This window comes from Haplochromis burtoni, unplaced genomic scaffold (assembly GCF_018398535.1).
Source record: "Haplochromis burtoni strain Fernald_Lab_line unplaced genomic scaffold, NCSU_Asbu1 Contig_9, whole genome shotgun sequence".
Lineage (NCBI taxonomy): Eukaryota > Metazoa > Chordata > Actinopteri > Cichliformes > Cichlidae > Haplochromis > Haplochromis burtoni.
Genome location: NW_024582370.1, coordinates 3,252,118 through 3,267,377, shown reverse-complemented (window position 1 = coordinate 3,267,377; position 15,260 = coordinate 3,252,118). Strand labels below are relative to the sequence as shown.

At 42.0% G+C, this 15,260-nt stretch overlaps 1 protein-coding gene across 3 annotated transcripts; it reads left to right on the top strand.

Moving 5' to 3' along the window:
- The first annotated feature begins 936 nt into the window (after window positions 1–936).
- On the top strand, window positions 937–14,023 carry LOC102314101 (la-related protein 4). 3 transcript variants are annotated; one of them, XM_014339504.2, is made up of 17 exons: window positions 937–1,484; window positions 3,702–3,819; window positions 4,167–4,325; window positions 5,051–5,135; window positions 5,257–5,393; window positions 5,492–5,595; window positions 5,689–5,799; window positions 5,894–5,947; window positions 6,042–6,251; window positions 6,918–7,021; window positions 7,219–7,260; window positions 9,419–9,658; window positions 10,250–10,301; window positions 10,403–10,561; window positions 10,665–10,798; window positions 10,893–11,094; window positions 11,448–14,023. In XM_014339504.2, exons 1-17 carry the CDS (start codon window positions 1,368–1,370, stop codon window positions 11,847–11,849), a joined length of 2,430 nt encoding a protein of 809 aa, XP_014194990.1. In that variant the 5' UTR covers window positions 937–1,367; the 3' UTR covers window positions 11,850–14,023. The 3 variants fall into 3 exon arrangements, with proteins under 3 accessions (XP_014194990.1, XP_014194993.1, XP_042083969.1); XM_042228035.1 differs by having other exon boundaries at window positions 964–982; XM_014339507.2 differs by lacking the exon at window positions 7,219–7,260.
- The last annotated feature ends 1,237 nt before the right edge of the window (window positions 14,024–15,260 follow it).

Here is a 15,260-nt window from a genome sequence, read left to right as displayed (position 1 = left end):
TGTAAGAATCCTGATTGGTCTGATGAGTCAGAGCATTGATCCATTCTGCTTTGCACCAAGCTGTGTAGTGTGCGTCAAACTCAGGTTAAAATTCAGAAAATTCTGGGTTTTTCAGTAATGATATCTGAAAATCTTAGCAGGTCTCTGTGTCTTTTGTCAAGCACATGTTTGGGGCAGCACAAAAATACCCCCAGTCCCTGAGTGCTTTGTTTTGAATGGTACATAAACACTGGAGCCATTCTCATTCACAATGTTGATAATCCAATTATGGATCCATAATTACCAGCATAATAGAATGTTACCTATCTTTGAGAACCCATTTTCGGGTTAATGAAATTTATTTTAATCATCTGTTCCTGATTACATCTAGAGCAGGGTGCCAGGAAATCTGATTACGTCACAGCGCTCTCCTTTTTACTTCTGTTGCTGCCACACAAAAGGTCCCAAATCACTCATTATTCCTGCTGGTAATCAACAAACTGCCTTTTCACAATGTAATCAGCACAGTAACTGAAACTGAAAGCCTATACTTCAGAGAATTGCAGCAGGCTGGTGGCCTGTATATAAAGCTTATGCAGCGCCCAACATAGTGCTGCATTTAAGCTGCATTTATTACAAGAAGTAATAAGAAATAATGAAAACACGCATGAAGGGTGAAATGGCCTACAGCACAAAAAAGGTATGTGTCCCAGTGTGTGTCTTATTATTTATGTATTTATGTCATGTATTTCTTATGGTTTAAAGTCAGGAAAATAAGTTCAGATTCTCTGGTACTCGAAAAATAACATTATATGGATTTCACTTTATTTATTCTTTAAAAAACAAAACAAACAAAAGACAGCGACTGGGTCTCGATGTAAGTGCTCTTACTAAAGAAAAACTACAGTGTAAATCCGGAAAAGGAAATAGCGCCGTAGAGGTCATCGAGTTCTCGCGGTGGCAGCCGGGACTTCGGCGGACTGTGTGCCTGCGCTGAGGAAAGGTGCGTGTCCCCAGTGTCCGCTCCGGTCGCCCGGTTAGGAATGCGCCTCACGAACCCGGTGTGTGCTGTAGTATTTGACGAAACGCCAGTGGGGACCGCCGTTTAAGAAGAGTCATGGTTTGGCACTGCTTGTACCATTAGTTTCTCGGCGTGTGAGCTTGATTCATTGAGCTAGCTAGTCGTTAGCCCGCTTCGTTGATTCATACGCACGCTAGCTTCAGTCTGTAGCATACCCGCTAGCCGGTTAGCCAATCCAGAGTCGAGTAGGAGAGAACCAGACTGACTGCTGAACTCAGCCGGCGTTTCGGGGAGAAGCGGCGGCGGTGGTGGTGGCAGGAGGGGGCCGGGAGAACGCGACGGGGTGGAAGTGAGTCAGGAGCGGCTGATGAGTTCAGACCAGAGCGGAGAGCCGCCGCTGCTGCAGGAGGAGGCTGATCCCGGACCGAAGACCGGTGGGAAGGACGAGGCTCCGCTGGGGAGCGAGGGAGGGTCAGGCGGCATGGTGAGTGAGGCCTTCTTTAGCGTGTTAGCTTACTGGCTAAGCGACTGCCGCTTTCTAACAGGGAGACCTGTTAGCACAGTACGCCCCCTCTGCGTAATTAGCTTTGTTATTTATTACACATCTAAAATTAACTCAAACAAGATCAAGAATGAAACTTTGAGCGCGTTTGTGAATGTGTGTGAGTTTTTGCGTGACTGTTTTGTGACTATGTGAGAAAGCAGGACCAGAATCAAAGACTTTCACGACTACTTACTCTACTTGCTGCCAGTACAAGCTTTACTTTTACACACTTGGTGATGGTGGCTGTGTGTGTGTGTGTGTGTGTGGGGGGGGTTATAGCAGTAGCTCTACCGCAGCTCATTCAGATAGCTGCTAACTGTAGCTTAGCCGTTGTAACCAGCAAGCTCATTAAGTAGTTTGCTGAGTAATCATTAGCCCGTAAGTTAAGTTTTGACAGAGCTTTAGGGTGACTGCGGTGGTATTTGAAGCGGGCACGCGCCGAATCAGTTTTGTTTCCGTTAGCGGGTGAACGATGCTTCAATTACTGGCCGAATGATAGTGTTCATTCACTCCGTTATCTGTGAGCTAATCGCGGTGCTAGCAGACCTAGCTAGCGCAGTGACATGCGTTGCAAATACCTGGCCTTTGCTGCGCAGCGCAGTCAGCTGACATTGCTTGGCTCGCTGTGGCCTGTAACACAGAAGCGTGCATTGTAACCATGTGTCAAGTTGCACCGCACATAAATGTCCGCGCTTGTCTGAATGGCACAGAGGCCTCTCCTATGGGTATACATCCCGTTCTTGTTGTGTGATCGGGGAGGAGAAGTGCCCTGAGCCATACTACCACCGGCAGCTGCTCTTGTCAGGCCAAGTGCTTTTGCAAAAAAGAGCCAGGATCTGTTAGCAGGTGGTGAATGACAATGTGAAGTAAATCTGACAGTTCAGCAGGAAGCTGCCATCCACTTTACACAAGATTAAAAGCACAGTCCACAGTTAGCTCACATCAAGATCACATCGGTGTCTGTAGATCTTAATGTGTCAGTGTGCAATCTATTCTTGGCCACAGATCCTTGCAGGGTCAGGATTTCTTCTGCCAGACCATAGCCGGTTTGGTATGGAGAGTCACATCAGATCTGTGGATAACATACATGGGAAATAAATTTATGCTGGTGAAGGTAACATGTAACGTGTTCGTTTGCAAATATTTTGACTACACACAGCTTTTATAGTCACCCCTCCTTGAGGTGAACAGGGTAAGGGTTGATTTTGTTGACAGGAGATCACAAGGCCTTATGGGGACATGTGTCACTGGGATGTTCCAGCCATCAGTATAAATTTAATCAATGAAAATCAGCAGACATAGCTGTAGTTGGCTATGACCCATCTACAGCTCCTCTCTTAGTCTATTATGGTGTTGTTGAAGACCATAATTTAGTTTGGCTTTGTTGTCCCCTGGTGTCAGAATCAAAATATTTTATTAATATCAGAGGGAAGTAATTTTCATTCAGATGCACACTTAAAACATAAATGGGGTAAAATACAAATGAAATATAAAATATAAACAAAACTGGATTAAACTAAGGCACTCAAACTGCCATATTAGAACAATACTATAAACATTATAGACAGTGTATTAGTTATAACAGTCTAGGTGTCATAAGGGGGAGTTATAAAGTTTTTTGGCCAATAGTAGGGGTGATTTCATGTGGTGTTTTTGTGGTGTATTGTGGTTGAATGAGTCTTTTGCTGAACATGCTCCCATGGCTGTCCAGCACAAGGTAAAAAGGGTGTGAAGAATTGTTCAATATTGACTGTAACTTTGATTGCATCCTCCTTCCTTAAACCTCTGCTGGAGTAAGGGCAAACATGCCATGAGACGTGCAGCAGAGGTCTAAAATTTAAAACTCTGTTTCTTAAAAAGGAATAAAAAGCAACCGGGGGGAAAAAGAAGCAAAACTCAGGTGACAGATGTGTAAATGGTCACACATTTGTTAGTCAAAAGAGCCCTTATTTGAATGCGTCTTACGTTTGAAGAACCACTAAAAGCATTAAACAGATGAAACGTTGTGTGCATTTCAGTGCTTAAATATAAACTCTTAAATTTCAACAGTAAAATTTAGATAACTGACAACCTACCTCTGCTCAAAAATAAACATCACTCTGCTTTCAGTGTTTGTCGGAACCAAATTTGATTGATTCTCCTCTTTCTGTTTTAAAGGTCACCTTCAAGGGTGCTGGTTTGAATCCTAATGCCAAGGTGTGGCAGGAGATGCCCGTGGCCCCCAGCGAGACCGTTACCAGCAACCCTCATTGGTCTCCCTCGGATCTCAATGAGGGTAAGAAATGAAAGAGAATGCTAAACTGATTTTATTGCGCTTTACAGCACGTGTTTGGAAATTAAGTTTGAAGGCTTTTTTGGGAAACTGGACATTGTGACACCCATGTCTACTCATGGGATTATTTCCCCTTTTTGAGTCAACACTCCTAACGTTGTTATTGGTGTTTTAAAATAATTTTGGGGCCTTACTACTTTAAAAAAAAATAAAAAAAATTCTTAGATAGCATCTGTATAAGTTGCAACTTTATTCATGTACACAAACAATAAATAGCTAAACCATCAAAGATGTGGGTAAGTTTGAAATAGACTGCTCTTTCTGAATCAGACTCTTTACCTTGTTCACAGGTTATTCTGAGCCTCCGTCTGCTGGGTGCAAGCAGTATACCGTGGGATTCCCGGCCCTGGATAACAGCAGCTCCACAGCAACAGCTGAGATAGCAGTAAATGGAATGGACCCTCCAGAGTTGGGCTTTTCCCCCGCTGAGTCTACAACAGGGACCTCAGGTCAGTCCTGACACAAGAAGTCATCTTCACACACACAGGCTGCAGCTAAAAATTAGTGTTTTTTCAATACGTCTGAAAACAGGAAATTATGAACAACCTGAATGCACTGAGTTGGCAGATTGAGTGATCTGATACCATAAAATGTATCAACAGCTCAAAATACAGGACTTTCATGCAGATGTGTTCACAAAACTCTTTGTCCCACGAGGGAAATTTGTCTGGGAGCCAGATGAAACACTGGCTAAACTGAGAGACTGCTGGGTCACACCTAACCTGTAGAGTTATTTGTATTTAATTACCACCCTGACAAAACCCGTGTCTTAATCACTTGTGTTGCTAAGCATATACTCCACTGTGGAAACTTGGAACCACTGGCCCCTGTGTTAGTTACACCTGTGCAATCTAATGCCCCCCCAAGGTCATAGATAAAGGTGTTGTTGTACACCCTGTATGTGTACAACAACACCTTTATCTGAGTTTGAATGGAGTAGAGTAAAAGTCACCTCAATCTAGCCGCTCTTCCAGTAACTCCAACTTTTCCTGTCGCGCTTATGACACGGATGAATCTGACACTGTTGGAGTCATTTCAGTCACTGCTTATAATGTGACATCAGCATATGTCTTTGAAAAGAAAAAGGTTGTGTTGGAAAAATAATGTCATTAATGCTTTTTAACAGGAAACATTTCAATTTTTTTTTAACCATTGATTCTTTAATGTTTTACAGTGGATTCAAAAACGGAAGAACAGCCAATCTCTTCTGAGAATTTGCGAGAGTCTCTGAAGAAAGAACTGGAGTATTATTTCTCCAGGTAAGAAGCCAACACCTAAAGCAAATTTTTTTTTATGTGCAAAATTTAGAAAATAGTTTTCTCTTGACTGTTTGCAGAAGCTAATCTACGTGAATTTATTTATTTATTTATTTTGATTCAGAGAGAACCTCTCAAAGGATTTGTACCTGATGTCCCAGATGGACAGCGATCAGTTTGTCCCTATTTGGACTATTGCCAGTATGGAGAGCATTAAAGTCCTCACTACAGACATGGATCTCATTCTGGATGTGTTGAGATGTAAGTGAAAAGCTGAGGATGGCTCATGTTTAAAAAGGTGTGTACTGATTGGTCTTTTGCCTCAGCTTAAATATTCTTAAACCCACTCTTCCTTCCAGCCTCTCCTATGGTACAAGTGGATGAGAAAGGGGAGAAAGTGCGTCCTAATCACAAGCGGTGCATTATCATTTTGAGAGAAGTTCCCGAAACCACACCTGTTGAGGTAAGAAAAAAAAACGTTTGACTGACAGGCCATTAAAGCACTGAAAACATAGTTATATGCTTGAAGTGAGTATGCATTGTATTCAATTCACAGGAAGTGGAGTCATTGTTCAAAAATGACAACTGTCCAAAGGTTATAAGTGTCGAGTTTGCACACAACAACAACTGGTACATCACATTCCAATCGGACACAGATGCTCAACAGGTACTCAGCTCAACTCTTCTTCATCATGTCTAAAGTATTCAGATGAAATGCAGCATCACTGATAGTCGTTTGACTCTTTTTCTTGCCCCCCTAGGCGTACAAGTACTTGAGAGAAGAAGTAAAAACATTTCAGGGAAAACCCATTATGGTGAGTTAAATTAAAATCTGACATTTTGGAAAGGCCCCTCTGTAAACATCTTGACGTCTGTTGACACATTTTCCCCTCTGATTCATACCAACAGGCCAGAATAAAGGCCATCAACACATTTTTTGCAAAGAACGGCTACCGTAGCATGGACAGCAGCCTGTACGCTCAGCAGTCCCAGAGCCAGTCCCAGTACAGCTCTCCGCTCTACATGCAGCACGTCTACCCCCAGCAGCAGTACCCCCTCTACGGCATCGTACCTCCCACCTGGACACCTTCGCCCACACCGTACTTTGAAACGCCTCTGGTGAGATTGACTGTGCTTTTGCTGCTGTGAGACTAACTAAAACCCTCTGTCAGAGGATCTACAGTCAAATCTTAAAAGTGTATTATTAATGTTAATTTATTTATAGAAGGTGTTTTTGTCACAGGACTTCAGGGACCATTGCACACCTGCCGACTAATCATCCAAGTTTATTTTGCACTAATCGAAATAACTGCATCTTTACAAATATAGCCAAATACAGTCAGGCATTAATGTCTGTTCTGTGTGATTATTAAAACCCAGAAAACGGAAAGCCACACTTCATGCACCTCAAAGGCTTTTGTCTGCGTTCATCACCAGCATTCAGCACCTAAATATAATGCAGGAAATCAACCGTGAAAAATGTGTTTCGCGCCAGCTGTGGCAGAATCCCTTGTTAGTTATTGCTTCCTTATTTATTGTGATGCTTAAATTCAGATGTTTTGCTTTCGGAAATGTCAATGACATAAATACACAATGTTGCATAAGAATTGGCCGGGATGTTTTTGTTTTTTTTCTTTTCTAAAGCCGCTCTACAATGAGCTTACCTATTTTCATCTCCTTGGGGAAAGCTAAACAAAAGATATCTGCAAAAAAGTGTTGCTTTAAGGAGGATTAGTAAATACTGACTTTTTTATTTATTTATGCCCCCTTCCACCTCTTGAGCAGGCTCCGTTTCCCAACAGTAGCTTTGTGAATGGATTTGGCTCCGCTGGACACTACAAGACCAGCTCCAGTTCTCTTAATATCTCTCGCCCATTCAACAGAAGCCGGTAAGGATTACTGTTGTGAGCTTTTTGTTTGTTTGTTGGGGGGTCTCTTTTCTCAAACATATTAGAATGTTTTATCACTTGTGTTCTTGTTTGCATGAAGTTAAACAGTGAACATCGGACCATCTCTGTAATACAGTTTGTCTAAAGTTAAAGAGGGAACTGCTCATCACTCCCTGTCTTCTTTTACTTCCCCACAGTGTACCCCTCTATTCAAGAAAGAATGTAATAAATGCCTTCAGGTACCACTGTTATTCTATATAATGAGCTTCATTGCTTCCCTCATTTCTTACCATACCGCAGTAGCCAAATGATTAAATACATAACAGGCCCCATGCCTTCTGCCAGGCAGATTTTTATGGCCATAATCGTCCTCGTAGTTGTGATAAATGTTTGGTGCCTTTTTATGAGCGTCCTGGATTTGTCTTTCCTTTGATAAATGCTGGCTGCAATCTGATTTCGAGCAACTGGCTTTATGTATTTATTTTTCCAGTTAAGGCCATCTTGCCCTTCTTTGCATTTACATTATTACATGTGACAGCTTCTCTCCATCACAACTAACTATCCATCATGTGTAGTCTTTCTTTTTATTTGTGCTGCTTTCATTCGTGACTGTCATCATATGCTGTAACAAAGAAATGCTGACAGGAGTTGAGTGTAGGTCATCTCTGCTGTCAAGCATCAATTCATACACTGCATTTTTGTGCAAAGAGATGACAACTTTTTCAAGCGTGTTCATCACGTTTGTTCAAAAGAAGCTTCACAAAGACATAAGTCAGACCCAGTGATGAGATCATGATGCGCATAGAGGGAAAGAGGGATGGAAGAACTGACTTTGGTTCTCTCTCTTTCTTCATCTTTTCTCTTTGCTCTTTCTTTCTCTCTCTCTCTGTTCTCCCTGTGGACTTTCAAAGTCAGGAATTTCAGTCCCAACCCAATGAGCGTTCAGATTATGAGATCTGAGGGTCAAAGACCGGTGGGAAAATAAGTTTATGTGAAATCATGCTAATCATACAACATCTAAAAGGTTTATTTGTGGCACAAATCCTGGCAGGTCTTGCAGGGGTGTTGTCAGCTCTGCTCAGTGAGTTAATGATTGGTTGCAGATAGCAAAACACAGTAATTCTGACATCTGAGTTTTAGCTGCTTCAGCCAATCATGACCTCAGTTGTAGTCCAAAACCACCTGCATGTCTACGTTTACTCTGAAGACACAGCATGTTGTCCCATTTCCCTTGCAAACTGTCAAGTTTAGTGTGGTTGCCACCAGTGTTTCCTTTGAACTGACTGAACCGTTTTAGCTTCTTTTCACTAGAAAATAGTTTATTTCCTTTGAAGACTTCAAATGAAATGATGTGTACAGGCTTCTAATTACCTCAGATTGAAGTGCATGATTTTCAGTGTTTTAACACAAGATTTACTCTTAAGTTCATACAGTGGTTTAGGGCTGTGCGTTATGACCAAAATCTCATATCCCGATATAAGACATTTATCGTCCCGACAACGATATTTATCACAAAAGTTTTACGTTTTCTGTAACTTCTGTGAATCTCGGGCAACTCGACTTGCACAAAGTGTTTTTCACCTGGGCGTCGTGTACCTGGAGTCGAGTTTAAACTGACACAATTTTAACAATTTTTGTGAGTATTACACGGCGTGCTGCTGGGAAAAGCCTGTCCTAAGGTTTTTATTTATTTTATTTTTTTAGCGCCTGACGGCTCTTTTTAGCTTCTCATCCGTAAACACGCTGCATACTATTTCATGTGATTCAGTTTATTTTGAAAAATCTCAACAGGATCTTAAGCTTTATTGTGAAAGGTTTATGTGGAAAATAAACAAGCGGTTTTACCTTTGTTGTTGCTAACGAAATGCATAAAGCAGTTGTCCGTCCGTAGTGTGGGTATTTTAAATATGAGAGAAATTCTACAGTGACCATCAAAACGATGAAAAACTATTGCTGTAAACAGTTCATTTTGCGACACCACGAAACAAACAATAGCGTAATATGAAACGATAGACGTTTTTATATCGTCATCCGAAATATATAGTTATATCGAACAGCCCTACATCTTATAGCCAACAAATTGGATTAATGTACTTGTAACAGCTGCTGAACTGCTTTCAAAGGCTCTGGATGTGTATTACACAGATCTGTTTCCTTGGAACACATAAGCATAATGTCTTGTGTATTTTATGACTGCAAAAAATACGCGACAAAAAGTTGGTAAATGTGTAAAAATATAAATCCTCAACGGAATAACTTATATTACGTGGACTTAAGTGTAAAAGCACCTTAACCGAAAGTTATTAAGTTCAGTAGGAAGCACTGGTTGCCAATTTGTATGCAGAGCATTTTAAATGCATAGTAACCTTGATCTTCACTTTCCCCTCACGACAACAGAAACCACGTGAAGCCCCAGGTGAGGCCAAACGACGTGACCTCAGCATCTGTAACACCGGTCCCACTGGAAAGCCTGACCGGACTGCGAAGCCCGCAGCCTCCTGCTCCCAACGCTACTGCCGCCGTCTCCACTACTAACACAGTCCAGACAACCACTGACTTGACCATGGCATTCTCGCATCTACCCCCCTCTTCCTCATTGGATGCCAGCGATGACAGTGGGGTAGCTGGACGTGGAAGGTAAGCCTCATCTGTTTCAAACCTGGTCGAATGTTAGAGCTGCTGCTCGTGGGTTAGATTTGATAGGTTATGATATTTCCATCGATTTAAGCAGGTTAGAGTTGACTTTAACCAAAAGCCATATTTTGAACTAAATGCAGTTTAAATGAGTAAAAGGGTTTTTAGACCTAGACATGAGTGTCATTTCAGTGGGTAGGTACTACTCAGATTTGATTTTTTTTTTGGTAAATGAAACAAACAAAACAGTCAACTTGGGAGTTCAAAATTCCACTTACAGCATTAATCATCAACTTGAAGACTAAAACTAAACTTTTTTTTGCTTTTTTGGCAAGTCTCATGTACTGCTCCCTGCCAGGAGCATGCCTCACTGTGTCCCCAGTGTCAACAGCAGCACCTGTGCTTGAGCTAGTTGCACATGTTCTTTTTTTTTTTGTCTGTTGCTTCAAACATTTTCTTTCTGATTTATATGTAAACATCAAATGATGTCATTGAAATTTGCTTATTGACTGACGCATGCTTAATGGATTTGGCATGCATATGACTTTTGACTGACTTGACTCCTTATTCACACCTTATTTATTTGTATTTCAGACGTACGACCTACAGAGGAACACGGAGGAGGCGAGAAGAAGAAAGGATTGCGGTAAACAGCAATTACCTATGGCCATAAAACTTGTATGTTGTGTTTAGAACCATGTAATGATATTTCTGCCCGTTGGCTCTGTTTTTAATTCCTTTTCTCAGAGGCCTGTACCCTTAACAGAGGTCAAGGTTTCACCACCCAAGTTTGACCTGGCTGCTACCAACTTCCCTCCTCTTCCGGGCTGTGTGGTCAGCACACAGGGGGAGCCAGTGTTAGAAAACCGGATGTCGGATGTAGTACGTGGGTTGTACAGGGACAAGGTAAGAAAACGAGTTTGTAAATCTCTTGAACAATGATGCACAGAAAGCATTGTTGAGATGAGGACTGCACAAGTGTAACCTTCATGCACTTTGCTTTTTATAGGCAGAACAAGCCAATAAAGAAGCCACTGCGAGTCCAGGTTCAGGTCAAGTTGCAGAGGAAGCTGTGGCTGTCATAAGTCCTGCCCCGGCAGCAGCAAAATCTGCTACTCAACCACTTGGACCTTCAGCCTCTGGGTATGATTGTCTCTGCTCTTAATTTGAGCATGTTTTGTTCTTACAATAAAACTTAAAATGTTAGCTTTGCTAACTGAACCTCTTGTCCTGATAGTACTGTTCGTCAGGAGAAGCGAGTCGAACGGGTGGAACCTACGACTCAAAAACCAACTCCACGCACACCTGTCAAAACTCCCGGCAACCCCGCCTCCACACAGCCTGTGCCTAGCTCCAGGCCTCAGACCTCTGCTGCTTCCACACCAGCCACACCCAGCACGGCTGCCCCTGCGACAGCTGCTCTTCCCACCCCTGCACAGGTGAGAATCTGACTTTCCTGTTGTTGCTGCCGCCACATGAGCACAGTTGTCTTCCTGATGATGAGATCTTTTGCGCATAGAGGGAAAGTGAGGTAGTGAATTGACTGGCTTTGGCTCTATCCCTCATCTCTGTCACTCTTTTTTTTCTTCTCTCTCTCTCTCTCTCTCTCTCTCTCATTTCACCCCAACCCCACCCCTCATGCTTTTGTCTCACCAAAATCCAGAATTTTCACTCCTACCCCAATGAGCGTCAAGATTATGAGATCTGAGGGTTTGACTGTAAGGGTGCTAAAACTCAGTAAATGAGTGTATGTTTTACCCATCTAAAAAATGTTTTTTCTGTTTTTGTTTAGGAGCCTCGTAAACTCAGCTACGCCGAAGTGTGTCAAAGGCCACCCAAGGACCCTCCCCCTGCATCCCCTGCCCCGGCCACCCCAGCCACCACTAGCACTGCGTCGGGCCAGCCACTACGTGAATTGCGCGTGAACAAGGCCGAGGAGCCGGGCTCCAGCAGCAGTCCTGGAGACAAGCACGAGAGAAGCCACGACAGGGAGGGGGGATGGGAATGCAAGGAGAGCCGGCCACCGCGTGAACGTGACTCTCAAGGCTACCACCGCAGCAATGGTCCCAGGGGCACCGGGGGCCTCAAGTTCCGGGACCATAGGCGTCCTCCACCACCCCGACGCAGCTCCCCGCAGGGAGGATACAGGCACACTGGAAAAGAGCAGAACATCCCACCAGTATCGCCAAAATAAAAACTTGATATCAATAGAAAAAGATGTATGAATATATACATGGATATATATAATTATATAAAAATGAATAACATAAAAGCAACAACAATTATGGTAGCCACCTTCCCCACCCCCCTGGAACATGTCCAAAGAGAGGCTTTTAAAGTGGCAATGAGACTGACATCCAGGACTTATGGGCAAAATGACACCTGAAGAACTTTGACGAGTGATTGGAAAAGAAACAAAAACGTTGTTTTGGCCTTCAGAAATACGCTTAAAAGAATTTAAGTGTGACTTACCTGAAGGTTGTTGATTCGTTCATGCTCCGCTAGGGAAAGGTGGGATGCTGGGCCTCGTAAATGGCCCTCTACCTTTTTTTTTTTTTTTTTAATTAAAGAATAGATGTTGGTCTGCAAGAACAATATGCACTAAGAAAAAAGAACATGCATATATGTCATGTACATATACAAAGATATCACTAACACGCAATGAGACATCAGTTTTTGTTGTTTTTTCTCTTGTGTGCTTAGGTTTGCAAGTATGACTGAAGGGTTGACTGATGTCTGTGTATGCATCGATTGTTAAGCTAAATGACTGAAGTGCTGCAGGGTGCTGTCGCACTGATGTAATGATATTGAGAACATTTTGATTTTTACAGCAGAGATTCTGAAGCGTCCTGAAACGGGACAATGTGGTCTTCTAATGTATATCAATGAATTGTGTTCTATGGTGGTATTTTGATCCTGGTTCATGATTGGCTTAAACGCTCTCCGTCAGATTATCAGAAGGTGTTGACATGCGCCACGGTCAGATGTGTGATTTTTCTTCAAAGCCCGGATGCTCTGTAAGGGGGGGGGGGGGCTCACTGGGCTGTTAGCCGCGGTGAACCTGCTAGCCTGGTCCAAAGTTTTTCACGTTGAGTTTTACGTGTTTTGAGTTTAACTGTTCCGATGAATTCAGAATATCGTCATGTTGATTATCAGTCAGGTTCTCTGTTTACATGTTTTGTTGTGGGTTTTGTTTTTTGGGGGGTTCGTGTGTTTTCATGAGGAAAAACAAATAGGTTTTTGCTAAGATTTGACTGCTTGGTGCGCCCAGTGGTTTTAGGCAAGGTTTGGCTTTTCTACATCATCATCATCATCACGGGATATCCAGGTTAAGCTTATCTGTGAATTTGTTCTTAACAATGGCATAATGTCAAAAAAAAAATAGACTGAGTGCTGTTAGCTAATGATGATAGCTATTTACTATCAGGCAGCCAAGTTGTGGGTATAAAGGAAATTGGAATATTTTCACGTGCTACGTGCCAGCTGGCTGCGATTATAGTGTGCTAGGATAAAGTTTAGATTTTTATTGATGAGGTCTGCTAATGTAATCTTTGGGGGAACTCTTTGGCCCAGTGAAACTGGATTTTGAAAAAGCTGTAGAGGTGTAGTAACCTATGCTATATTGTAATAACCCTTCACTAGAAACGTGTGTGGGAGAATGTAATTGTTCTAGTATTGAATTTACGGAGGGAGGCTTTTGACCAGTCAATCCACCAGATTGTTTTGTGCTTTTAGGGTGAGTTTGCTGTTTTGTTTTCCTTTTGTTTTTTTCTTCTAAGTTTTGGAAAACAGGTTAACTTAGAATTTGAAGTTTGACTCACTGTATGTATTGCTTTCTTAAATTTATTTATTTTAATTCTAATGCAGCGCTTTTCTCCCAATCTTGGTAGGCTGGTTTCCCCAAAGTTGTGTGAAATCGCATTGGCAAAAAAGAAAAAAATCACATATGACATTTCTGTACCGATCAAGATGTCAGCTGAGAGAAAATACTTGTTGCGTTGACTTTGGGATTAGTAATGCAGTAAACGAGTATCCAATCACTGGAGCTGTTTTTTGTTTTGTCTTTTTCATTAATAAGTATGAGGAGCTAGTGATTTAGTATAATTAAAGAAATGCACTAACTTTGTTTTTAAAAAGAATCTTACTCATGAGTAATGTGAAATCATTTTAGAAGCATATGGTTGATGTTGACAGGCTTGCAAAAATACCTACAGGATTTGCTTCCCCCCCCCCAATATGTTTGGGATATTTTCTGTTAATTTGGGTTGGGGTGGCAAATGGAAATGTAGTCATGAATCAACCAAGTGTTTGAGACACAATCTTAGAACTGTATGAAATGTCACCAAAAATAAATTATTTTGATTTGGCTTCCCAGTGTCACATTTATTACTGTTGTTTTGTTTTAAGCACCTACACGAAACATATGTTTTCTTTTAGTGTATCAAGCTGTTAATAGAACTACAGACTGAATATCCTGCATCTCTGATCATTTGTTACATTGTGTATTTTTATTTTATTGTTTTTAAAACATTTTAAGTCAAAAAGAGCAGACAACATTTTTCCAGTCTTCCACTGTGAAATTGTGTGTATTGCAGCTTCAGTCTTCTCTTCTCAGCTGACAGAAGTGTGGTCTTCTGCTGCTGTAGCACATCTGCTTCAAGGTCCAATGTGTTCAGAGAGGCTCTTCCGCATACTTCTGTTGTAGCAAGTGGTTATTTGAGTGACTATTTGCTCGAAGCTGGCTGGCCAATCTGCCACCAACAAGGCATTTTGACACAGACCTGCCACATGGTGAATATTATTTTATCAGACCATTCTCAGTAAATGGCTGTAGGGGGAAATCCCAGTGGATCAGACATTTTGTTGGTCTCATTTCCACCATCAGGCCAGGGTCTTTCCGTGTGGAGTTTGCATGTTCTTCCCGTGTTTGCGTGGGTTCTCTCCAGGTACTCCGGCTTCCTCACAAATTCCAAAGACATGCAGTTAGTGGGAATAGGTTAATTGGTAACTCTAAATTGCCCATAGGTGTGAATGTGAGTGTGAATGGTTGTCTCTTTCTTAGCCCTGCAGCAAACTAGCGACCTGTCCAGAGTGTACCCTGCCTCTCGCCCTGAGACAGCTTGGATAGGCTTCAGCCCCCTCCCCAACAAGCATAAGCGGAAGAGAATGGATTCATGCATTTCAGCTGGTACAGGGTCTAGATTTTTCACTGCAATGCCACAGGTGGTGTTAATAAGTATTGTGTCACTCCATAAAAATTTTTCACTGCCTCCCCCCTGAATGACAAATTTCATTTGGCTTCATGCACTCTTATGATGATTCATAATTGCTGGAAAACAACAAAAATAAATAAAATTAGCACATATCTTGTGGGGGAGCTTCCCTCCTGCTGTAGAGCCTTGCCCCCTAAGCTGCCCACCTTGTACAAACTAATTGCTTGTTTGTCTAAAAGCCTCTTATAGCCTTTATTTTCTTAGGAGATAATGATACAATAAATAATTTTTAAGTGTTTTTGTCAATAATTTCTTGATTCTGTTTACGTATAGGGGATTTTGACATATTTTTCTGAAGAGGTATGTACCACCCTGCCTAGACATTTTGCCCC

What these genes read in the sequence shown, in the direction of transcription:
- LOC102314101 (XM_014339504.2), top strand. Translation starts at nt 1,368, where the DNA reads ATGAGTTCAGACCAGAGCGGAGAGCCGCCGCTGCTGCAGGAGGAGGCT. An exon ending in CATTCTGGATGTGTTGAGAT is followed by an intron (nt 5,394 to 5,491) that starts GTAAGTGAAAAG and finishes TCTTCCTTCCAG; the next exon opens with CCTCTCCTATGGTACAAGTG. An exon ending in TTCAGGGAAAACCCATTATG is followed by an intron (nt 5,948 to 6,041) that starts GTGAGTTAAATT and finishes TCATACCAACAG; the next exon opens with GCCAGAATAAAGGCCATCAA.